Here is a 25828-nt window from a genome sequence, read left to right on the forward strand (position 1 = left end):
AGATCTTTTCGCTGTTACAGTCATCACTTTCCTTCATGTCTGATGATGTGTGAAAAAACAATAAAACCATTTTGAGAAAAAAACATTTTTTGATTGAACTGGAAACTAATTCTTATTTGAATCTGTTACATTTCTAGATACGTAAATAATTTATTCATATAAATGGAATAAAATATTCTTATAAATAGAATCCGCAAGGCTAATTTAGCATACTATTGCTCATACACAAAAAATGCTGGTACTCTAAACAAGCAGAAAATATGGTCATTTTCAAAATAAACTCCATGTTTTACACACAGAATTTTCTGTGTTAATTAAAATTCTGAAAAATCAGGTGGTATAAAAGGGTAGCTTTATTTACTTTTTCTTCTGAAGTAGAGAAACAGACATTTCAGTTTGGCTAAGATATTATTTTGGTTGGGAGTGAGAAAAAGAGATAAAAAAATTTCCTCGTTAAAAAGCAGCAAAACCAATAGAAATTCAATCTTGTAAAAATAAGAGCCACATCTGGAGAGAGAGCTTACAGCCAAGTGGGGGTTTCCCGGGCCGGAGTGGGCGGGGCCCCTTCTAGGTGATGTGAACTCTCCGGTTGCATGCGGAGGTGGAAGGATAAGCTATGAGCTACTGCAGATAGGTGCCCGGCTGGCTGTCGTGGAGGGAGGCTGATCCCTGGGAGGGCCCTGTGTGGGGGGCGGCCCCCCCACCAGGCCTGAGAAGGAGCAGGGGAGAGTTCCTTGGGGAATACTTGAAAGCGTCTCTGTATTTTTAACGGTTTACATGGATTTTACAGAGATGAAGAGTGAGCCAGAAGGAGCCCCACTGAGGGTGGGTGGGCTGCTGCAGTGGAGGCCGGCCCGATGCCCCCTCCTCAACCCACAGGGGAGGTCGGCCCAATGTCCCTCCTCAACCCGCAAGGGAGGCCAGCCTGGTGCCACTCCTCATCCCACAAGGGAGGCCGGCCTGATGCCCCATCCTCAACCTGCAGGTCCCCTCCTCCACCAGTCTGGGGCCCTGGGCTGAAGGAGCCCTGGGCTGAGGGAGCACGCAGGGCCCACCCAGGGACCCCCGGGTGCAGCTGCCCACAGCTGCTTTTGTCCAGGGGCTCATGGGGCGCTGGTCCCCGAACTGTGGGTGATGGACAGGTGTAGGCAGTTTTAGGAAGGCCATAGTCTGGGTTCTGGAGGCCCACTCAGGTGGAGCAGGACCCCTGCCATGGGGTCTAGAGAGCCCCGTCTAACCCAAGGAAGAAGAGGTATGTGGGTCAGAAGCCGGGTGGGTGGCACAGGCCAGCCAGACAGGATCAGGAACAAGGGAAGACGAGGGGGGTGCTCGGCTGCAGGGGCACTGCACTGGCGTTGTTGCTTTGCGCATCAAGGCCGAATCCGGGCCCTGCCCACGGGGCGTCCAGGGTCAACTCAGATGTGTGGAGGGGGCTGCTCTGCAGCTGAAGGTCACACAGGGTCACTTCTGTCCAGGGAAAGGAATTCAGGAGCAGACAATACCCGCCCACCCGCAGCCAGCGTGGCGTCCAGGCGGAGTGGAGCCGGTGGGGGGATGAGCTCACAGACACCCTCATTGTCATGGAGGCTGTGGGGTGTGTGGGTGGGGCTGAGGGGCTCCTGCCATCCCTTTGCTGCTAGCCAGGCCTTGATGAGGGGAGGGGAGCTGACTTCCTAGAGATCGCACCACGTGCCTTCCACCATTTCTGAAGAACCCGCCTATGAGGCCCAGCCTCGGTGGTCATAAGAAATTGGTGCCTGGCGAGACGCCAGTGATGTCCCACGTGATCACTCGGCAGGTCCCACCACACCGCTGGACCGCACGGCTGGACCGCACCGCAGGACCGCACGGCTGGACCGCACGGCTGGACCGCACCGCTGGACCGCACCGCTGGACCGCACGGCTGGACCGCACCGCAGGACCGCACGGCTGGACCGCACCGCTGGACCGCACCGCTGGACCGCACCGCAGGACCGCACCGCTGGACCGCACCTCTGGACCGCACGGCTGGACCGCACCGCAGGACCGCACCGCTGGACCGCACGGCTGGACCGCACGGCTGGACCGTACCGCTGGACCGCACGGCTGGACCGCACCGCTGGACCGCACCGCTGGACCGCACCGCTGGACCGCACGGCTGGACCGCACGGCTGGACCGTACCGCTGGACCGCACGGCTGGACCGCACCGCTGGACCGCACCTCTGGACCGCACCGCAGGACCGCACCGCTGGACCGCACGGCTGGACCGCACGGCTGGACCGCACCGCAGGACCGCACCGCTGGACCGCACGGCTGGACCGCACCGCTGGACCGCACCGCAGGACCGCACCGCTGGACCGCACCTCTGGACCGCACCGCAGGACCGCACCGCTGGACCGCACGGCTGGACCGCACGGCTGGACCGCACCGCTGGACCGCACCGCTGGACCGCACCTCTGGACCGCACCGCAGGACCGCACCGCTGGACCGCACGGCTGGACCGCACGGCTGGACCGCACCGCTGGACCGCACCGCAGGACCGCACCGCTGGACCACACGGCAGGACCGCACGGCAGGACCGCACCGCAGGACCGCACCACTGTCCTGGCAGGTGAGCATGGAGCCTGGCGCTCCCTGGCGACGACCCTGGTCAGACTTGCAGGAGCGCCCCTGCGGGTAAAGTCACAAGTGTGCTCTGTTCTGGGCTCAGCAACTGAGCGTAGGAGAGACGGAGTGGCCTGGGGCCAGGTCCTGAGTCTGAGGAGCAGCTGGCTGGGCTCTCCCTTGGCCACGAAGCAGCTCACATGGAGGGCAGGAGCAGAGGCCTCCTGACCCCGGGCGGAACCTCACAGGAGGGCCTCCCTGAGGCCAGTGTCTCTGGCTCCACCTCTGCAGTGTTCGCTGGAGCCCGCGGCCATGCAGGGCCACACGGACCCGGGCGCTGCGCAGAAACTGGGGCCCTCGTGCACCGTGGGTGGGAATGGAACTTGGTGCCGCTGCTGTGGAAAACCATAGGGCAACTCCTCAAAAAGTTAACACAGAATCTCTATAGGGCCCAGCAACCCCACCTCTAGGCCTATACAAAAAAGAATCGAAAACAGGGGCTCCAAGAAGTACGTGTACACACATGTGCATAGAAACCGCATGCGCAGCAGCCGAGAGGCAGAAGCAGCTCAGACATCCCCTTGAGGGCTGAATGGATAATGGGGCCTCCATAGAAGGGAATATGTTTCCGCCACAGCAAGGGACGCCGCACTGACACGGGGAACCGCACGGGTGAGCCTAGAGACACAGTGCTCAGTGGGGTTCGCCAGACACAGAAGGCCACAGAGCGCACGATTCCTTTTACATGTAATATCCAGAACCGGTAATTCCACAGCGTCAGAGGGCTGCCTGGGGCTGGGAGAGGGGAACGGGAATGACTGCTCGTGGGTACGGGGTTTCCTTTTGGGGTGATGAAGATGTTCTGAAGCCAGAGGTGGCGGCTGCCCACTGCGAGTGTGATAAATGCCATCGAGTTGCTCACTCTAAAAGGGTTAATTTTGTGTTGTGTGAATTTCACTTCAGTTTTAAAAAGAAGAGGACCCTGCCCGGTCCCCCGAGGCCACCACGACCCCTGGAGGTATAAAATGTGCGTGCAAAGGGCTCACCCCAAGCTCTGCCCTTCTGGGGCAAGCACAGCCCCGGCCAGCAAGCACCATGCACTTTGGATCCTTCAGAGGCTCCCCGTGGAGTGTTTTCCAGACACTTTTAATGTATTCAAGTTTTATTTTACAGAAAAGTGTTCAGTGGTTATGTGTGGGCCCAGGGGCTGAGACACTGCTTGCTTGTTTTATTTTTCTTTGTTTTGAGGCATGTCGTCTGGTTTTTCTAAAGAGCATTGAGAAGGGCTGGAAACCCGAATTCACGTAACGCCCACCTCGCCGGGTGGTGCCTGTGTGGCAGTAGCAGCCTCTGTGACAGCAAGCACGGGTGGCGGAAAACCTGGGCGGCTTCCTAGAGAAAGGTGAAAGTCAGGGCATGACACCCTGGTTGTGTCCTGAGGCACATCCAGCAGCCTCTCCTTTCTCCAGGCTTCTGGGGACGCCTGTTTTGTGAACACAAGTTCCCTTCACTGTCCGTAGTGCAGGTTTCTGAAAAGCTGTGGGGAAAAATCTTCTACATGTAAATTTAAATATCAAATGGAGGAGACCTCAGTGTTTAATCAAACCCACGCTTTGTGGAAAAGAAAGAATTCTTTTGTGAAACAAATCACCAGTCCCAAAGCATCGGCTCCATGACACTTGCATTTTCTCTGCCAGTCGCTATGATTTTGACCTTGGACCTCACCTCCTCAAGCTTCAGTTTCCTTGTGGCTTGTTCCATAGTTTGTTCTCATGTGTAACTGTCTGGGGGAGAGGGGAGCTCCTCGGAAGGGGGAGATGTACTTTAAATGGTTGATGGTGAAAGAAAAGGAGAAAGTAGCTGATGATAACGCACTACAGACCCAGGGTGTTATCAAAGAGTCAGAAGGAAACAGAGCCCCAAAGTTGCCATTTATTAAATACATTGAACTTTACTATAGCAAATAAGAAGGTGCTCTTGACCTATAAAACAGGGATCATAATTTTCATCTCACAGTGTTTTGTGGGGATGATATGAGATCATGGAGCAATGGTGAGTACACTCACATTTTTGTGAACATTCCGGTTGGTGTGGACTAGCTCATCAACGTCAACAACTGAATTCTATGCCTGTTTTTTACAGTGCAGAATAACAATGTGCACCATCTAAATGTAAGGTGACACTGCAGTCATTACAAGATGTGATTGATCAAGATTCATCCAGCTGCTTAGGAAAGCAGGGGCAGCCCCATAGGAGGTCCCCTTGGCAGGGCTGGGAGCTCTGTCAGCAGCAGGACAGATTCTCGGTCACAAGAGACTGGCCCAGGATCAGAAGGACCTCATGGGGCACATCCAGGGCAAGCACCTGGCCCAGATCTCAGCCATGTGAGGGCTCAGCTTTCAGGGAGGGCTCACGGGGGTGAGGTGGGAGTGCAGGTGAGTCCTGAGAGCCGCCGCACAGCACCGAGGTTGTAGTAGGAGCTGCAGGATGCATGCTCTCAGGCTTGTCACCAAATTGAACCAGGTCCATCTGCCAGCACACAGTGGAAAGCTGAACACCGAAGCACTGGGTTTTGCAGCAAGAAAGATTTTTTGCGAGTCGACTGGCCAGGAGACAGGAGGCAGTGCCCAGATCTGCCTCCCCGAGCTGGGGTTGGACTGGGTCTTCCAAGCATTCAGTAATGAGGTGTGCTGCCATGGGGCTGATGCTGGGGCTCCACTAATTGGATCCTGGATCCTCATTCAGTCCCCGTTCCCCAGCCCCAGCACTTAGATTCCCCCATGTTGCACGTGTGGGTTGTCTGGGCATGCTCAGGTTATATGACCTTCAGCCTTGGGGTCCACGGCAACTGAAGAACAAGCCACAACTCCATTACACGGATGTTGAACCAGATTGGCCAGATGTGGCTATAAGCTGGGCATGGTGAATCCTGCCTCGGCCAGAATTATGTGCAAAGTTGGAAATGAATGTGTTGCCATGGGCTGAACCCACGTGGCTGCCGGGTTCTGGGGGATGTGGACCCGTTTTGTGTACGTGGCTCATGCATCTTGTCAAAAGGTTCAGTGGTGTGGTTTATCCTCAGCACATGTCCAGGGAGGCCAAGTCACTCCACAGTGCTTTTCTGAGCCTCCTGAGCCATTGCCACACCCGGGAGGCCTGGACACCCGCAGCCCTCATCAAATCAGCTCTCACACCTGGGCCTTCATTCTTCTCAGTCTGTGTCCCATGTGCCACACAGGTGGGGTGCTGGGAGTTCAGCTGCAGACACTCCAGGGTGCAGTGTTCAATATGAGTGAGGGAAACTGAAAAAGGAAATGAAAAAGGGGAAGGGGTAGCTTCTGGGACCTATTGGGTAATGACTGTCCCTTAGATCCAAATCTGTCCACATATCCTCTATAAAAGCACAAAGAAAGCAAACAAAACCACCCCCAACCAAACAGAACACAGAGAACAAATAATACAAACTTCAACTGACACATAAAAGATGAAACAAACATTTAAACCCATCAGAGCTGGCGAGGGGGCCCACAGCAGAGCAGAGTGAGTTGGAGCGTGCTTGGAAGACAGGAGGGTTTGCAGTGCCCGCGTGTAGGAGGAAGCCCATGACATTCACCAGAGGAGACGTCTGCTCCCCGAGAGAGGGAGACAAAGAGGAGGTCTAAGGTGGATCAGAAAGCTGTGCTGGGAGCTGAAAGGACGATGCTTGGAATGTGCACAGGACCCATGGATGCAATCGTGCGGACAACTGTCTGGGGAGAGGAAAGCTTCTTGGAAGGGGGAGATGCCGCTTCGATAAGGGCGCTACTGACCCAGGATGTTATCGAAGAATCAGAAAGAAACAGGCCCCCAAAGTTGCCATTTATCAAACAAATTGAACTTTACTGTAGCCAATAAGAGGGTGCTCTTAAACTAAAAAATTGAGTAAAACATCCAGACTCCCTCCACAAGGCATCAGCTACTGCTGGTCCAGGAAAATCTGACACAAATAATCCTGAACAAAATAAGAATCAGCATCCAGCCATAAAAATTGACTATAAGAGAGCCAAAATTGAGAATAAGAATGGAAATTTCAGCAGGAGAAAAACCTACCGCAAAAAATCCTCAAAGCTAATGAAAAGTGTACCACAACCTTCCAATATAAACAAGCAATTGCATATTTAAAAGGTCATCACAAATCAGAGGCTCAAAAACTCAGAATACAAATAGATAAATACTGGAGGGTATAAAATTACAGCTAGCAACATTCAAGTAAGAAACTGAAGAAAAGATAGAAATCATAATAGAAAGTAAGGATAAGTTATGGGGTGCCAAAGGGAAAACATATATAACCAAAAGCACAGTAAGAGACTTAGAGAACAGAAATAAGAAGATGCAAATAAGAAATTAAAATGAAAATAAAGGAAATTTAAAATATGAGAAAATAATAAATATAAAAGCCTGTCAAAGAATATACAACACAGATGCAACTGGAGTAAATGAAGACTAAATTAACACAATGGAACAGAACTGATATTTAAAACTATAATTCTGGCCAGGCATAGAGGCTCACACCTGTAATCCCAGCACTTTGGGAGGCCGAGGCCGGCGGATCACTTAAGGTCAGGAGTTTGAGACTAGCCTGGCCAACATGGTGAAACATTGTCTCTACTAAAAATATAAAAATTAGCTGGGCATGGTGGCGTGCACCTGTAATCCCAGCTACTCGGGAGGCTGAGGCAGGAGAATCGCTTGAATCCGGGAGGTGGAGGTTGCAGTGAGCCGAGATTGTGCCACTGCACTCCAGCCTGGGAGACAGAGTGAGACCTTGTCTCAAGGAAACAAAAACAAACAAACAAACAAAACACTATAATTCTATACCTATAATCTCAGCACTTTGGGAGGCTGAGGTGGGAGGATCCCTTGAGCTCAGGAGTCTGAGACCAGCCTGGGCAACATGGTGAAACCCTGTCTCTAAAAAAAATATAAAAATTAGCCAGGTGTGGTAGTGCACATCTGTGGTCCCAGCTATTTGGGAGGGCTGAGATGGGAGGATGGCTTGAGCCCAGGAGGCAGAGGTTGCAGTGACCCAAAATTGCACCACTGCACTGCAGCCTGAATGACAAAGCCAGACCCACTATATATATATATACATTTTATATACTTTGTTGATGAGATCAGATTCGTGGGAACTTGTGGACAGTGATGGGAAAAGGTGTTGGGAGCCTGCGTCACACCTGGGGCCCATCGATGTTGACGAGATCGGATTCATGGGAACTTGTGGGCAGTGATGGGAAAAGGTGATGGGAGCCTGTGTCACACCTGGGGCCCATCGAAGTGACCGAACAGCACTCCAAAGGCATGAGCACTTCCCGGTATGGAAAATCATTCCTCAATTTCCAAAAACATCCACATTTGTTTTTCTATGAATGGTGGGATTTTATTTAATTATATTTTATTGTTCAACCCTGTCTGTGTTTTGTAAGTTTTCTGAATTTAATTCTACCTATTGAAAGATGCCCATCATATACTCAAGAAAATCAACTTGGAACATTGAAATCAAATACAAAGATTGTGGGATGGAGCTAAAGCAGTTTTTAAGGAGAAATTTATTAATGCCTATATTAGACATGAAGAAAAAGTTTAAGTCAATTATCTTTGGTTCCACCTTAGGGAGCTAGTTAAAAAAGAAAAAAATTAAGGTCAAGGTAGGTAGGAAAAAAAAGAAATAATAAAAACAAAAGGAAATTTAATGAAATATAAAACAACAGAGAAAATTTACAAGCCCAAAATTTGTTATTTGTAAAGATTAAGGCCGGGTGCAATGGCTCACACCTGTAATCACAGCACTATGGGAGGCCGAGGTGGGCAGATTGCTTGAGCTCAGGAGTTCAAGACCAACCTTGGCAACATGGTGAAATCTCATCTGTACAAAAAATACAAAAATTAGCCGGGCATGGTGGTTCGAATGCCTGTAGAAGGAAGCTACTTGGGAGGCTGAGGTGGGAGAATCACTTGAACTCAGGAGGCGGAGGTTGCAGTGAGCCAAGATTACGCCACTGCACTTCAGCCTAAGCAACAGAGTGAGACTCTTTCTCAAGGAAAAAAACAAAAGATTAATAAAATTGAAAATCCCTTAACAAGACTGATTATTTAAAAAAAAAAAAAAGGAAAGACAAATCATCAATGTCAGGAACCAGGAAGGGGCATCACAACAGGTCCTGCAGACACGGAAAGGGTAATGAGTGATGACACAAACAATTTCACGCTGATGCATTCGACAGCTTAGATAAAATGGACAAGTTCCTCGAGAGACACACATTACCAAAATAAACCCTAGCAAAAATAGAAAATTTAAATTGCCCTATATTTGTTAAAGATATTTATTCATAATTAAACTTCTTACAAAGAAAATTCCAGGCCCAAACAACTTCACTAGTAAATTCCATCTAGTATGTGAGAAAGAAGTAACATCTATTCTATATAAACTCATAAACTAGAGGAGGAACTATCATTTCCTAAAGTATTTTATGAGGTTGCTATAACCAGAATTCAAAAACCAGACAAAGGTATTATAAGATAGGAAATTGACAGACCAATATCCTTCATAAGCATTGATGCCAAAATCACTAGCAAAACATAAGCGTATCAAATTCAGCAATAAGTAACAAGAATAAGATATCATGATTAAATTGAACCACTTAATCATGATTCTAGAACATTCTAGAAATGCAAAATCTGTTTAACATAAGAAAATAAATCAATGTAGTTCACTATATTAACAAACTAAGGAAGAAAAATTGTATTGTCATTTCAATAGATGCAAATCAATTATTTGAGAAAATATAACACCGTTTTATAACTGTTAAAAACTCTTAGCAAATGAAAAAAGTTGGTAAATTTTTCAACCTGATAAAGAGCTCTTGCCTCTTCTTCTCAGTATGGTACAAGAGGTACTAGCCACTGCAATCAGACATGAATGGGAAATGGAAGCCATATTAATTCAAAATAAAGAAGTAAAAGTGCTGAGGGAAAGAAGCTGAATGCCAACTAGTTTATATTGAATTATTCCATTTATATGAAAGTCTTGAATAGGTAAGACTAAACTTTGTTGTTGTTTGTTTGTTGTTGATGAGATTGGATTCATGGGAACTTGTGGGCAGTGATGGGAAAAGGTGATGGGAGCCTGTGTCACACCTGGGGCCCATCGATGTTGACTAGATCGGATTCATGGGAACTTGTGGGCAGTGATGGGAAAAGGTTACGGGAGCCTGTGTCACACCTGCGGCCTGTTGAAGTGACTGAAGAGCACTCCGAAGGCATGAGCACTTCCTGGTATGGAAATCATTTCTCAGTTTCCAAAAACATCCACATTGGTTTTTCTACAAATGGTGGGATTTTATTTAATTATATTTTATTGTTCAATCCTTTTTTTATTTGTAAGTTTTCTGAAATGACTATGTATCACATTGGTAAATCAAAATATTAACTAATCCAATGTAGTCCAAACAGTAAAAATATGACCTAAAATTATCTCAAGGTATAAATGCTTAGCAAAGAGTGATGTAGGGCCTAGCTCTCTTCTGAGCTATTTGATGAGCTCTTTCTAGAAAATGTTCTTACAATGAACTTCAGTAACAGAAGAAAGGATTCATAATCATAATGAAGGCCTGGGGCTGGGAGGGCATCAGGTCAGTAAGAAATTGGCCCTAAACCTCAAAGGTCCAGGCCCGAGGTTGGTCGGTCACTCCTCTCAGGTCAGCCTTGGAGGCAGCTGCCTTGTATTGGCTTCTTGACTCTTTGTCCTTCCTCTTCTCCATGTGTTTTGGGTCACAGTTTCTTTCTTCCTAAGTTTCACAAAGTCCTCACTGAGATCTTCCTCTTGCCATGTCCTCAGTTACCTCCTGGGCTCAGCCTCACAGTATGAGCTCCCTCTGTTGCTGCTCCCCTGGGCATCGGGCATCTGGCATCTTCAAACACCACACGGCCTTCCAGTTCTTCTCCCATCCCCACCCACCCATGCCTCCGTGGGGAGGGCGGAAACTCTCCCAGGTCTTTGCCTCTGCAGGGCTGAGGCCCCACTCTCTTCCCAGGATTTGTGCCAATTGCTTTGGTGACACAGACACATGGGATCCAATCTGTCCTGTCACTCCCTGTCCCCTCTCGGAGCTTCCTTTTTTTCTGACCCCTTCTGGATGCATTCAGGGCAGGACACAGCGGGCAGTGGGAGCTGCGAGGAGCCTCTGAGCACATGGAGCTGTCTCCTCCCGGACTGTCCTGAGGGGCAGTAGACACAGCCCACAGCAGACACCGGCCTTGCTGAGCAGGGAGACTAAGGACAGCAGCCTGGTGAGACCAGGAGCTCAGCTGAGAAGAGCCGCGCCCTCTCTGGGGAAAGCACTGCGCCTCCCGTGCGGCGTCTGTTATGGTGGATGCCGCCGGCAGAGAGCGACACTGTGGACTGAGCCGTGTCCTGCAAATTCATAGGTGAGGCCCCAGCCCCCACGGGACTGTATCTGGAGCTAGGACATTAGGGAGGAACTTAAGGTTGAATGAGGGTGTGAAGAGGGCCCTGACCCGATAGGACGTGTCCTTGTAAGAAGAGAAAGCGACACCAGGGATGCGTGTGCGCAGAGGAGCAGCCGTGGGAGGACACGGGAGAAGCCACCGTCTGCGGGCCACGAATAGGCCTCGGGAGAAACCGCCCAGTGGCCCCTTGGTCTTGAACTCCCAGCCCCCAGACTGGGAGGGAACAGTTTCTGGTGTTGAAGCCCCGGCCCGTGGCGCTTTGTTACAACTGCCTGAGCCAACAAGGCCGGATGAAGAGGAAGGACAGCAGTGTGCCAGGTGCGTGTGGGCCTTGCACAGCCGGGGAGGCTCTGGTGTCAGGAGGTCCTGTCTCCAGCCTGGCTGGGTAGTGCTGGTGAGTCAGCTGACATCCCGGGGCTCTGTGTTCATTGTCTACCTTGTGGGCAGCAAAGCAGATGACCCTCCTGCATGGAAGCCCCCTGGGCCTCTGGTCACCCAGAAGTCAGAGCCAGGAGACACACACCTGTCGTCCATACCTGCTGTCCTGGTGCAATTGCAAAGAAAGGCAGAGACCCGGGGCTATCGGCTATGGCACCAGGATGCAAAACACCAAGCGCCTCTCCCTTCCTGGGAACACTGGCAAAGGCACAGCGAGCCGCAGCCCGGCGTGAAGATGAGGGTTGGTCTGGGCCATGCTTGCCTGAGCAGCCCAGGGTTTCCTGTGCCCTCCACCAGAAAGCTGGGGGCCTGTGGGATGACCCAGGCTGCAACAGTCACAACGAGGGCAGCACTGGCTGTCACTGGCTGTCACTGGCTGTCCCAAGCAAGTCCTTTGTCTCTGAGAGGGCAGGGTGCATGTGCGTGCATGTGTGTTACGGGCACATTCCCAGGAGGAAAGCGACATGCCAGCTCCCCTCACCCCACTCGGGGGGCCAGTTTCCACGGTCTCAGCTTGGTTGGGGGTGTGGGCGCTCCCTTGCCCTAACCCCTGGAGGAGCCCATTTTCCCAGACACAAGGACAAATCAGGCCAGCTCAGCTGGGGACAGCCAATTTCCTGCATTTATTTGTTTCTCCCGAAAGAAGACTTCTGTTTGGTTCTAATGAGTAGCTTTTCCTAAAGAGAAACAATAATAACAGCAGAAACGTAAGTGGATTCTGTAAACTTGTAATCATACGTGTCAAACACAGTGTGGTATTTTCCCCCGCAAAATAGAAACGGTGGGAAGTCATACAGAGTGGGTGCGGGAAATTGTGTTTTCTCTGACAGAAGTTAATTCTAAACTAAGTATTCCCTGAAAGGAAAGCAGGGAAACATTTTTACATGTCTATCATTCGTCCTTAGAGGACACAAAACAAATATGTTTTTTAACGCTTGACACCAGCATTATTCCAGGTGGCCTCGGGCTATATGCTGTTTTCCAGTTTGTAGAATTGGAGGAGAGGAAAACAGCTCTGCATTAAGAGGAACATATTGTACAGGTTAATCATAAGCACACAGAAATCAGAATGCTGCCAGCCGGCAGGACGGAGGGCCTGGGCGCCAAGAGTCGTGGGAAGGCAAGGAGGCAGAGGTGGCAGCGACCAGGGGCCAGACCAGGGTCACCGCCCCCGTGGCAAACACTTATGGATGTGCCATGGGCTGGAGCTCTTTTGGGTCCTTGTCTGTCAGGAAGCTGCCCTTCACAGGTCTCCCAATGATGCTTATATGCAGAAGGAAGCTCCTTGGAAAGCCGAGGGTCATTTAATCAGAGTTCATTCCCCAGGAAGTCCCCGTAGAGGAGGACTTGGGCAGTCAGGTCCTGAGAGGCAGACGGCACCATCAGGGCCAAGGCCCCGGGGCTGTCCCAGATCCTCCTGCGGATGTGGTGGGGATTACGACTGCTCCGCAAAGTGAGCCCAGACGCACACATTTCATAAAAGCGTAGCGGCCACAGGGCCGAGGTTCCGGAGGGCACTTGTTGCTTCGCGATGTGTGTGGCCCCACCTCGGAGTCTCTTCTCCAGCTTGGCCTTCGGTCACTCCCACCCCAGCCTCTCCCGCTGGGAGGCAGGCCCATGTGCGCCCTTTCGGCGGGGCATGGAAGTCTTGCTTTGGTGGGAGGCAGCCCTACCTGGAATTTCCACTTCGAGGTTCCTTCTTTTCCATGGGATTAGGAGTGTTTCATCGCTGACCCTGGGGCCAAGCTTCAGGATTTCTAAGCCCACAGTCCCCCATGAAAACCCAGCCCACGTGGCTGATGCTGGGGGAGGGCTCTCAGAACAGGGGCTCTTGGGGTCCCTGCCCTGTGAGAGTTCAGCAAGAGGTCAAAGTGTGCAGCTACTGGCCCTGGTCCCCACTGCCTGCCAGCCTCCCTTCCCCACCCAGCCTGTCCTTCCAGGGGCCGCAGCAGGGCCATCAGGGCACACATAGGCCTTCCTGGACCCCCACAGGGGAACTCCAGCCCGTGCACCTGCCCCATCCTGAGGGCGATGTGAGGCTGAGGGGACCCTGGCCATGGGTCCTGTTCCTTCCCGCCTCCTGCCAGTATGGCCTCCCGAGCACAGGCCCTTTACCATCCTTCCGAAATTCTCAGCAGCATCTGGAAGGGAGCTGGAAACATGGCCCAGGGAGTGAGTTGCCCACAGAACATTCTAGTCCAGTGCCGGCCCCAGCTTCCCTTCTTCTTTCCTAGGCTATATGCCTTTTACTCCCAGAGGCATGCAGCCACCCTGGCTCCTGTGGGGATGGTGTCTCTCCCACTCTGTCTTGTCTCTCCATCCCTGTCTCTCTCTGTCTCTGTCATACAGTCACGCTGCGTGATGGCCGATTTGGTCCAGCAACAAGGTGGCGCTGCGACCCCTCCCCTCCAGAGCATGGCTGCCCCCACTGCCCAGGGAAGGTGGGAGGAGGGACGCTCTGTTCTCAGTTCCAAGAGGATCACACTGAACCCCAAACAGGTCTGCTGTTGGCATCAGAGATGCCCGTGGAGGGACTTGGCTGGCAGTCCCTGGCTCAGGGATCAGCATCCTGCCAGGGGTGGCTCCTGGCTGTCCTTTGCTGGACTCTGGCCTCGCCACTTCCCTGAGGCCTTCAACGTCCAGTCTTGGGGGGCAAAGCAGTTTCCGTTGATAAAAGAAAAACTTCAGCCAAATTAAATGTAAAGGAATTTAATTGAGCAATGGATGATTTGTGAATCGGGCAGCCTTGTCAGCCACAGTAGGCTCCAGAACTCCAGCGCAGCCTCGGGCAGAAGAAGATTTATGGACAGAAAAAGGAAAGTAATGCACAGAAGATGGAAGTGAGGCCCAGACACAGCCGGATTGTTACAGGTTGGTGTTTGCCTTATTTGAACACGGTTCAAACAGCTGGCTACATGTGATCGGCCAAAACTCAGTGATAGGCACAAGTGTAGGCTCTGGCCTGTTTACACCTCCACTTGTTAGAGTTGACGATGTGCAGAAAAACCTTTAGGCTAAACTTAAAATATGTAAGGAGGCAGCTTTAGGCTAAAGTTGATTTAGCACTGTGCATTTTGAAACTCACATTGGCGGGAATCTCTTTTATTCACTTTCCCAAGACGTCTTCTTGGGTCTTCCGACAGTGCCTCACTGCACTTCAGGATCTTTCTCCCGGAACATCAAGCAGGTGACTGAATGGATCCTGCATCCTCGTTCTCAGCTCAGCCCTTCCCTCTGTCAGAAGTGGGGAGGGCAGAGACACTGTTTCTGGGAGGTTCTTCTGTATCTGCTCTCCCACCCCCATCTCCCCCTGGCCCACACCCTGGGACCTGGTTTCACAAGGACCTGGCAGAGCAGCCTTGGGACAGACCCCAGATGCTGGAGGACCGTGCAGCTGCCTCCGCCTCACCTCCAGCCTCAGCCTCAGCCTCGCTGGCTCCCCTCCGCAACTCCACCAAGCCCCAGGACAGCTCTGAGCTGTGCTCACTCTCTCCTGGGCCAGGCTGCAGACAGCACTGCCAAGCCACCACTTCCCCACGATCTCAAACAGCAAAGGCTGCAAATGCTTGGGTGACTTCAGTCCCTAAAACTTTCTGGACTCACACCTGAGAAGGCACCTCTGAGAGGAGCAGGGCTGCAGCTGCCCAGACCAGGAGGGAAGCTCCAGGGCTTGGTTGCTCACCTGGTTCCCAGCCAAGGTGGCCTCTCACTGGGGCCATTTAGCTGAGGGGGTTGCTGAACTGGTGTGAGACCCCTGAGGCCAAGTCCCCCAATCTCCTGGGCTGTGTGTGGTGGTTCCTGATCCAGCTGTCCCCTACTCATGTGTGAAGCATGGGTGGCAACTGCAGGCACCGCTCAGGAGCCTGGGGGGGGGGTGGTGTCCATGCAGCTGCCCATTCGTGCATCCTTGGTGCTGTGTCTCAGCAGGAGATAAAAATGTCATCCGACGTACACCTCAGAAGAACCCCCCTGCCTCAGCTGGTCCTCCCCTAGACAACTCCTAAATAATGTCAGTCTCCTTGGTAAGGGTTAATAAGGCCCCTCACAGAACTTGGGTGATCACTTCAGAGCCTTTCGGCCTTAGAGTAATTCTGCCATTGCACCGTCACCCTTGGGAACTGTGAGCATTCCCTGTGGGAGCACCCATCTTGTCTCAGGAAACTCACATTGATCACTGCCCACCGGTTCAGAATAAAATATGGTCTCGACTGTTGAAGTGGAAGCCCCAGAAATGCTTAACGCCTTTTTCAGTGCTTTCATCTTCCTAAACAGGAGGGATCCTCCAGTGTACATATGTGTGCACACATACACTCATAAACGCACCACACATGCAAACACATAAACGCACCACATGAGAACACACATGAACTGCACATGCACTAACACGTCATGTGTATATGCACATACCACACACATGCACACGTCTGAGCACACATACCACGCATGCGTGAACCCTATGCGCTCACACACATGCACATTCACACGTGTGCTCACATGTGCACACATATACAGCATGCAAACATGCCACATACACACCACACATCTGCGCACACATATGGTCTGCCCTTCCACATAAGATTCAGTTGTTCTCTTGCAAGCTCTTACCCTGGAGTGGGCCCTGTCCCCAGAGATCCCTAAGAAACAGCCACGCACAGTTTGTCTGAAACTGGGCTCTGGACACAGAGCTCCGGAAGGGGTCCCCTGCCTTTGAAAAGGCCACAGGACCCTCACCAGCTTGTAAGGACTTGCATGTCACAGTGTGGGTTTAAAACAAAGATGGGTCCCTCTGGTCTGTCAGATACCATGACCAGCATTGCCCAGGTTACCCCTCCTCCGGCTGCTAGGAAGGGTGAGGCTTGGTAGGGCTGGATTACTTATCAGTGGTGGAATTTTCGGGCCTTTTGAAGTGGCTCTGTGAGTCTGGAGGCTCTGAGTTTGGCCCGGCACCTGCTCTAGGGGTTGACACGTGCATCTATAAATAACAGCGGTGACAGGTCCCCTGTCAGCACCCGCTGATGGACGGCCCCTTCTCCCGCCATTACAGACTTGTGACTGTGGGAAAATTAATTTAAGTGGTAGTTAATTTCTAATGAATTCCACTCAAGCGGCTAATATGGTCCCTTGGCGTTATGGTAACCTTCATGGATCATTGCATTATGTAAATAAATTCTACTTTATGCTGGTTTATTAAAAAAGAGAGTGACGATTGGGAAGCCTGGTGAAATCTTCTCTCAGATGCACACGACTAACAGACAGCAGGGAGACGTTTAAGGAAGGGAAGCCGCCCAGCCCACAGGTGCTTTCCTGGAAGGCTGCGCTTCTAACCTCTAACTTTCCAGATTGACCACACTGCCCACTTATAGGGCTCCGCATACATATCTCCAAATCTCCAAATTCCGTTTTGTTTTGTTTGAGATGGAGTCTCACTTTGTCACCCAAGTTGGAGTGCAGTGGTGCGATCTCGGCTCATTGCAACCTCTGCCTCCTGGGTTCAAGTGATTCTCCTGCCTCAGCCTCCTGAGTAGCTGGGATTACAGGCACACGCTAACACGCCTGGCTAATTTTTTTTTTTTTTTTGTATTTTTAGTAGAGATGGGGTTTCACCGTGTTGGCCAGACTGGTCTCAAACTCCTGAACTCAAGTAATCCACCCTCCTCAGCCTCCCAAAGTGCTGGGATAACAGGCATGAGCCACTGTGCCTGGTCTCCAAATTCCTCGTGTCATCATTTTATTCCAAATGGAAAGAGGAGTGTTCTGCCTTAAACCACAGGCAGTTCCTAATAACCCTCAGAGACAAACCTTGGGAGTACCCTGACCGGAAGCCTCAGTCTGAGGACAAGTGCAGGCCGGAGGACCTGGGCATTCTTCGGCCTCCCGGTCCAGTATGGAGAGGGAGGGGCATGCAGACTCCCCATAAATTCTTCCACGCGACCGTCAGCAGCACACCCTGTGGAGGCCCCTCCATGACTCTTGGCAGACCCGGCAGCCCCGGTTCTTTGCTTGTCCTTAGGTGAGCTTCCAGCAAGGCTGTAGCAAGGATTTCCAGGTGCCCAGGCTGCTGAGCAGGCTGGGGCTAGGGGAAGCAGTGCTCCTGGGCAGGTGAGTGTGAGCTGGGCAGTGCCTCCCGGCCAGGCCTGCTCTGCCTGCATTCCCCACACAGCCCATGGCTTTCCCAGGTGAGGCCGAGTTAAACACAAGGAAACTCGCTGTGCGGCAGTTTCCTTCGCCGTGCACTCTTCCACCAGAGATGGCCTCCAGCCTATCCCCGGCCACCTCCCATCTTCCATATCCCTGTCCTGGAGGGCTGCCTCGCCACCCACATCCGGCCCCCTCTGTCCCCGGCACCTCCCCACACAGAGCAGACCTGCCCTGGGCCGGTCTTCCCTTCCCAGGAACATCTCCTTGCCCCTGCTGCCCCGAAGCTGCTGAGCTGGAGTCTGAATCCTGCCCTGTCTCCACTGGGTCCCCAGGAGGGCAGGGCTGTGTGGGTCCCCCTCCCTCGAGCCCACCCTACCCACATTCTGGCCAGGACTGGGGCGCTGGAGAGGAGAGGAAGGGCTGGAAACCAGTTTTCCTTCCCTCCTGGGGGCTCCTGGATTTTTTTGAGACCCCCAGTTGCTGCAGGGCCCAGACCAGGAAGGGTGCCTTCCAGTGGACAAATGGCCTTTACCCACGCGCCCAGCACCTGCCTTCAGTGTCTCCCTGACACCCTGTGGCCCGGGAGCTGTGGCATCTTCATCCTGTGTTCCCTCCTCCCTCCCCTCCTGCTCTTTTTCTGTCTCCATTTCTATCGATCTTTGTCTTTGTTTCTCTGTCTCTATCTCATTCTCTGTATCTATATGTCTCTATGCCTATCTCTGTCTCTATATGTCTCTATGCCTATCTCTGTCTCTGTCTCTTTCTCTGCATCTCATCCCCCAGGGGTCCCCATCAGCTTAACGGGGGTGTCCCCTCTCTGCCCGCCCTGGGATGGTACACTTGGTGGGGAGACGGCGTGGTGCAATGCAGTGGATTTGAGATGGGGGGGCAGAGCCAATCACTGGCTGATGGGGGCCCCTCCACTTAGAGATGGGGTGACCTGGGGAAAATCACTTCGCTGCTTTCATCTGTAAAGTGGGAGTAATGGTGACACCCGCCTCCCGGAGTCACTTTGAGGATTGAGTTGATGAATGCACCCTGAACAATGCCTCGTGAGTGGGCCCCGTGTAAATGCTGGTGTGACCATTACCCAGGTCCTGGAGGTGGCTGCTGTGGGGTTCCTGTGGCTGAGACTTGGGAAACAGCAAACAATATTCATAGCAACACCTCCAGACTGTGAGCCATTAGCACCTGACCACGACAAGGGCTGCCTTCTCTGTGAGTAGAGACAGAGATTACATTTTGTGGCGGGAGGCGCAACTTCAGGGTAGCCTGGGTGATACCTGTGAACTCAGCAGCTATGATAAATACTAAAACAAACAGCAAAATTTGCGTTTCAAAATAGTAGAAGTAAAAAATCCAAATTAAATTCTGATGGTATTGAGAGCTGAAAGCCATTTGTTAATAAAAGCCTTCCAGTGAAAAGCATTAGAAAATCTAACAATAATTATTGGAATCTTACCACGTGCAGTTCTTCGTAAGCAAGTTTTACTGCAAGTCCTATGAGAAGGTTCAAAGGTTCTGGCCACAGAGCACCAGAACCAACTGATCCAGCTGCCAACAGCTAAGAGCGACCCCCCCCTCCTTTCCTCAAAGCAGGCTCCGATGAAAGCAACGTCCAGGTGATGCCGGAAGAGCTGCCTAGAAGGATAAGAGGAGCAGGGGCAGCGGGTGTTTCCTTTGTCCTCCAGCTCTTCGGCGTCTGACTGCCTGGAAGGTTGGGAGTAATCGCTGGAGCACTGGCCACCCTATCGTGCCAGGAGTTTGTCATGAGGATGGAAAGTAAGCACCAGGGTTGGCTGGTGAGGGAGAAGGGAAGAAAGAGATCGGGAAGTCCAAACACAGAGATGCCCTAGCTGCCCAGAGAGCCTTTGGACGGCCTTCCTTGAGACAGGCAGACAATACACTGCATCTTTGGTTTAAACCAGGGCTGAGGCAGGAGAAGAGGGTCTGGAGGCGGGCAACCCAAGGCTGATTCACGCTGACTTCCTAGAACTAAATCAAAAGGAAAACCCCAACTTTCCATGCCCAAATAACCAAAGGACCAGAGGCTACTCTCTTTGCAACCCCTCCCCCTTTTTTCTGAGTGGCAGATGAAAAATTGAAAGTACCTCTGATTAGTCCCCTCCTGCAACCAATCAGGCTGGTCTAGGGCTAAGTCTTCATTTGCATAGGAGTATAATGCTGTAACTTCACTTCAGCCTCTGATTGGTCACTTTCCACAACCAATCAGACGTTTGCATAGGGTATAACTTTGTAACTTTGGTTCAGCCTCTGATTGGTCCCCTCCCACAACTAATCAGACTGATCATGGGCCACTACTTCATTTACATAGGGTGTACACCAAGTAACCAATGGGAAACCACTAGAGGGTATTTAAACCCCAGAAAATTCTGTAACTGGACTCTTCAGCGCTTGCTCAGGGCTGTTTCCATCATGTGGAAGCTTTTGTTGCTTCATTCTTTCCTTGCTTTGTTTGTGCATTTTGTCCAATTCTTTGTTCAAGACACCAAGAACCTGGGCACCCTCCACCAGTAACACTGCTATTTTCATCCCTTCTCTTTTGAAGTGGACACAATGTATAACCAGCTGTTCATCTTCGGATGATCAGGCAGGACTCTCCTAATACATGAATCTATATACGTACCATGCATTTGGCACAGTGCGTGATTCAAGATAAAAGCTTAATAAACACTTGGCTGGATGAGTAAAGAATTAGAGTTTGATTCACTGACCACAGGAAATGCCTTTATCCTATCTCAAACAGCATGCTAGTTACTTAAACTGATAAAAATTATACATAAGAAATCGATGACAATTTTGGAATAGGTGACTGCATTCTTAACCACTGAAATTTTGGAATAGGTGACTGCATTCTTAACCACTGAAATGAACCATTATGCTTTCGACAGAAACCGTAGGAGAAAGCGTGCCTCCCGACTTCCTGAGAGACAGCAGACAAGCCACCAGGATTTCTGGGTAGGAATTCATCCTGTGTTGACTCTAACAGCATCACTCTGTAAGGAAAAACATGCATCGCTTTCTGAGGAAAAGACAATGAATCTTTAGTGGTGGCCAGCCAGGGGAAGCAATTCTCATCTCCCCCCTGGGGAGCTGCTTGGGTGCGTCCTAAGGCTCCCGGGGCTGGCTCCCTGACAGCATGTTTCTGAACACTGACACAGCCAAAGTCAATTTCTCATGCAATGCAAAACAGCTTTCTTTGTTGTATGCATTCCTCATTTCTTCCATGCATTTTAAATAGGAAATGACAAGTGGGAACTGGGAGGAAAAAACAATTAACCTCTAATTGGGACTCATGACCACTAATTATAAAATAGGGGGAAAATGCTTTAAAAGTCAAAAAGAGGAGTGAGAAAAGATAAAATTGTGCATAAATGCAGAAAAACACCCTCAGTCATAAATAATGCTCACAATATCCTAAACCATCTTGAGAAAATGAAGGACGCAGCCACCTGGGGGAAGAATGGGGATGTCCCCGGGTCACCGGCAGGAGCTGCTGTCCAGATGCAGCCGCAGGTTGCAAGACGGTGCACAAGACAGGAAAGAAATAAGAACTACAGGCATTTGTGTAGAGACTCACAGGATAGAGCCCAGAAGTCCTGCAGGAGCTAATAATCCTGCTGGCTTCTAGGCAGAGAAACTGAGTCTCACATTCAGGAGAGAACGTCACTATATACTTGGGTGTCTTTTGCATTTTGAACCATGTGAACACATTATCGAGTAATACCAATTTAAATTAAAATTATTTTCAAAAACATTCTATACCACTGTAGCGGGTTGACTAGCAGCCCCCGCAAAATTCCTGTCTACCTGGAACCTCGAAATGCGATCCTGTTTGGAAACAGAGTCTTTGTAGATGTAATTAAGAATTTCCAGATGAAATTATCCTGGATTAGGGTGGGCCCTAAAGCAATGACAGGTGTCCTTCTAAGAAGAGGAGAAGGCGCAGGTTCCAGAACAGAGGAGAAGGCCTTACGAAGGCAGAGGCAGAGGTTGGAGCCCTGTGGCCAGAGCCCAGAATGACCTGGGGCCACAGAAGCTGGAAGAGGCAGGAGGCCTCCATCCCTGGATTCTTTGGAGGAAGCACTGCCTGGCCCACACCTGGATGTTGGACATCTGGCCTCCAGAGCTGTGAGAGAATACATTTCTTATGTTACAGTTTGTAGTAATTTTTTATGGCAGTCACAAGCAACTAACATATCACTTCATTCCTTTTTAAATCATCTTAGCCTCTAAAGAAGGATACTTGAAGTGTAATTAACAAAATAAATTCCCCCCGCCCTTTTTTTTGTTTTTGGAGATAGTTTCACTCTGTCCCCCAGGCTGGAGTGCAATGGCATGATCATGGCTCACTGCAGCCTCAACCTCCCAGGCTCAGATGATCTTCCCAACTCAGCCTCCCAAGTAGCTAAGACCACAGACAAGCACCGCCATGCCCAGCTAATTTTGGTATTTTTGTAGAGACAGGGTTTCACCGTGTTGCTCAGGCTGGTCTTGAATGTCTGGGCTCAAGTGATCCTCCTGCCTCAGCCTCCCAAAGTGCTGGGATTACAGGGATGAGTCACTGTGCCTGGCCTTTCCCCACTTTTCAATCTTAAATTTGTCTTCATCTGGGATGAACAAGACAGGTGTCCTTCTAAAGCCGACAGGCATGTAATGCACAATAATAAAATATTATACAATTTGTTTCTCACCCAGCCACTTACTCAACAAAAGCCAAAGAGAATTGCTATACTTGGTTAATTAGAAAAACAATAATAAATAATATGTCACAGTTTTTTCCAAAGTACTTTTATATGAAAACTGGTTGCCTGAGTTCTTAGGGCTTTACACCTTAAATTTAGGGAGAGCACATTCTTTCAATTTAAATTTTGCAACAACACAAGTCAAAAATAATTTGAGTAATGAAGGGAAGGAGAGCGTCATCCTGCCTGGGACTGCATCCAGGCAGTCCAAGAGACATGTGCAGAGCACGTGCACGTGTGCAAGGTGTGATGTGATGTCAACATACGAGTGTGGCTCCCGATAGGGAGGAAGGAGAGACCATGGCGTCTTCTCTAAATCTTCTTTTTATTTATCCTTTTGTTTTTGTTTTTATGAGACCCAGTTTTGCTCTGTCCTACAGGCTAGAGTGCAGTGGTGTGATCTTGGCTCACTGCAACCTCCACTTCCTGGTTTCAAGCAGTTCTCCCACCTCAGCCTCCTGAGTAGCTGGGATTACAGGCGCCCGCCACCATGCTCGGCTGATTTTTTTTTTTTTTTTTTTTTGTATTTTTAGTAGAGACAAGGTTTCACCATGTTGGCCAGGCTGGTCTCCAACGCCTAACCTCAAGTGAACCCCCACGCCTCGGCCTCCCAAAGTGCTGGGATTACAGGCATGAGCCACTGTGCCTGGCGTAGTTATACTTTTTGACTTTTAAAAATGAGTAACGGTTATTCAAAGGTCTTTAGAGCAGAAATGAGAGTCTCAGGGCTCCCCAAATCTCTACACACATGGCTTTCAGAGTGGAATTACCCTTGCACACACACAGCTGCACACAGCATAGCTCTGATGGCAGAGGGTGCACTTGCTGTGGTGAATGTCCTAGAATAGAACAGGGTTGGTAAATGTGTTCTGCAAAAAGCCCGAGAGCAAAACCTTTGTGTGCTCTGAGGCAATGACTCAACTCTACTGTGGCAGCAGGAAACACACACAGACCACGGGATGCATAAATGAGCTAGGGGGCGTGTGCCAATAAAACTTTATCAACAAAAACTGGCAGTGGCCCAGCCACGGACTTGTGGAGACCATCATTTGATGCAGTTGGCCACACTGGAGCTCAGACACGCCAACGTGGTAATGAGGCAGAACGTGGATTCCACTCCATCCTTTTAAGATTAAAGACATGCTCAACAACAGGTGATACTAGTTCAAGTATTTACCGGGTTATGTGGTGGGTGAGCTGGTGAGCCTGCAGTCCCAAAAGGAAGAAAAAGAGAATGAACGCAGCAGGCAGCTGAGGGAGAAGCAACCGTGCAGTCACCTCGGGTGGGGGAGCAGGACGTTTCCCAGGGGAGCTGCCTCCTGGCAGGAAGCGCTGGAATCCAGCCCAGTAATTCCCATGAACTCTGTAACACCAGCAAGGTCGGAAAGGAAGGCAGCTGCAGCCCCAGGTGGAGAGCAGGGCCCTGAGGCTGGGCTCTTCCTGGGCACAAGCCTCTGCCCAGAGCTTCCTGGCGGGGCCCTCAGCTCCTCTTCTCCAAGGCCCGGAAACGAGCTCGATGGGGCTGAGAATCATCACTGTGTGTGGGAGACACATGGTCAATCTGAGTAAGTGGACGAAATGGTGAGTGGCTGCGATTGGAAGGAAGCCCCAGAGAAGGCGCTTAGCCTGACTGGCAAAGGGGAGGGCGTGGAGTGGGTAGGCAGGGGCTTCCACTTTTCCTTGATAGTTGTTTCATTGCTCAGATTATTTTGGCAAAGCATATTGTTGACCAATTTTTATGTTTTTCTAGGTATCAATATAAAAGTAACATATAAACCCAACTCCTCAACAAAATTAAAACCCACAAAAAGGGAACCTCACATTTCACTCCCACCTGTCTATTTTCCCCTCTCCTTGAGAAGTAAAAACAACCACTGTTTTGCAGTGTGTTGCTCCAGAATTTTTCTTACAAAGTTACCTAAATACCGTGGCTTCGAAAAACGTGCTTAGATTTGTGTTTTTTACTTAAATGGAAACGTACTTTGCACACGGTTGTACAACTTTTTTTGCATATTTAATATTCAGAAATGTCTTGGCGTGAGTTTCGAGATGGCTTGTGGCGAGCCACACCATTTGCCCTAGGGCTGCGTGGTTACCATTTGTTGCAGGGCTGCGTGGTTACCAGGAGCCTGTGTGACCACTGATTTCGCATCTGCCCTTTGCTGAACGTGTATTTCTAGAAAAATCCAGTGTCAAACTTGTCCCACACTCCAGTGCCAGAGGTGCTCAGGGTTCTCTTGGGCAGGACCGTTCGGCAAAGTCCATAGAGCAAAATGTGAGCTTGGCCTTAAAAGGGGTGAGCAAGGAGGAGACGGGCCTCCTCTCATGAGCAGGCACGGGGGCGCTGGTCTGCCTTCGCTTGCCGAGTGCCCGCTGCAGGCTGGGCTGGTGGGAGATGCTACGGACACAAACACGACTGGGAAACAGGCTCTGCCTCCACGCAGCATGCTCATCTGTTCGGGCTGCAATAACAAAATTCCACCAATGGCCTGGCTTACAGAAAGAAACTGGTTTCTCACAGCTCTGGAGGCTGAAGCCCAGCATCAAGGCGTCGGCAGCTTCTGTGTCTGGTGGGGCTTCCTGGCTTACAGACAGGGCGGCTCCTCACACGGTGGATGGGGCGAGCTGGCTCTCTGGACTCCCTTGTCTCAGGCCCAAACCCCATCACGAGGCCCTGGAGCAGGACTGAGTCACCTCCTGAAGGCCCCGTTCCAAAGCACTCCCACGGGGGATTAGGTTTCAACACAGGAATTTTTGGCGACACAAACATTGAGACCACAGCACCCAGCTCTCTGGGTTCCCAGAACCCTGTGGGAGGGCTGGGTCGCGCCTGCCCCCTTTTAAACACGAGGCTTCCATGGAAGCTTCTTGCCGAAGGCTGGACACTGAGGAATGGACAGGATCAACACTCTTCCACCTCCCGATCACTTCCACCATCGCTGGGGGAAGAACGAATGCACTGCGTGGTGAGTGCTTCCGCCGCAAAGCAGCACATCATGCTGCTTGGAGACCCTGCTGGTGACTCTCAGCCAGCTCCATAGGACACAGCAGGTCTCACAGCCATGCCCACCCGCAGGGAGGCAGGGAAGCCCCAGCCCCCACCGGTCCGGCACAGGAAGGAGACCTGGACCCTGGGAGTGCCGGTCTCGCCTCCCACTCTCCTGGGTGAGTGACAGCGATGCTGCCAGGTGGGTGGTCCGTCAGTTAGACCTGGTCCGTGAGTAGCCTCCTAGGCGGATACAAACACGACAGTGTCCCACAGAGCGTCCTGGCTCCTGCTCAGCTGCACCTCACCTCCTTCCGGAAAAGCATAGACAGCTCCTACGTTCTTCTCTCCATCTCAGCATCATTTACTTTTCCTCCGCTTGCACTGCTGTCCCCAGCTGATCATACTTTA

At 50.9% G+C, this 25828-nt stretch overlaps 1 protein-coding gene across 10 annotated transcripts; it reads left to right on the plus strand.

Annotated features, from left to right (window-relative positions):
• Window positions 1–342: 342 nt before the first annotated feature.
• Window positions 343–20872, plus strand: LOC129059318 (uncharacterized). Of its 10 annotated transcripts, XM_054555368.1 has the most exons (5): window positions 622–1252; window positions 1799–2591; window positions 9501–9655; window positions 10766–11047; window positions 13877–14498. In XM_054555368.1, exons 1-3 carry the CDS (start codon window positions 1213–1215, stop codon window positions 9601–9603), a joined length of 936 nt encoding a protein of 311 aa, XP_054411343.1. In that variant the 5' UTR covers window positions 622–1212; the 3' UTR covers window positions 9604–9655; window positions 10766–11047; window positions 13877–14498. The 10 variants fall into 10 exon arrangements, with proteins under 10 accessions (XP_054411345.1, XP_054411348.1, XP_054411342.1 ...); XM_054555370.2 differs by lacking the exons at window positions 9501–9655; window positions 10766–11047; window positions 13877–14498 and adding exons at window positions 19265–19447; window positions 20578–20872 and having other exon boundaries at window positions 343–2591; XM_054555373.2 differs by lacking the exon at window positions 13877–14498 and having other exon boundaries at window positions 343–2591; window positions 10766–12236.
• Window positions 20873–25828: the final 4956 nt, after the last annotated feature.

The sequence above is a fragment of the Pongo abelii genome, chromosome 4 (genome assembly GCF_028885655.2).
Source record: "Pongo abelii isolate AG06213 chromosome 4, NHGRI_mPonAbe1-v2.0_pri, whole genome shotgun sequence".
Taxonomy (NCBI): Eukaryota; Metazoa; Chordata; class Mammalia; order Primates; family Hominidae; genus Pongo; species Pongo abelii.

Excerpts from the sequence above, each read along its gene's own strand:
- LOC129059318 (XM_063724041.1), top strand. The coding sequence starts at position 1,721 with ATGAGGCCCAGCCTCGGTGGTCATAAGAAATTGGTGCCTGGCGAGACG. Across the intron at positions 2,592-3,547 it reads CCGCACCACTGTCCTGGCAG|TTTTAAAAAGAAGAGGACCC; the intron begins GTGAGCATGGAG and ends ATTTCACTTCAG.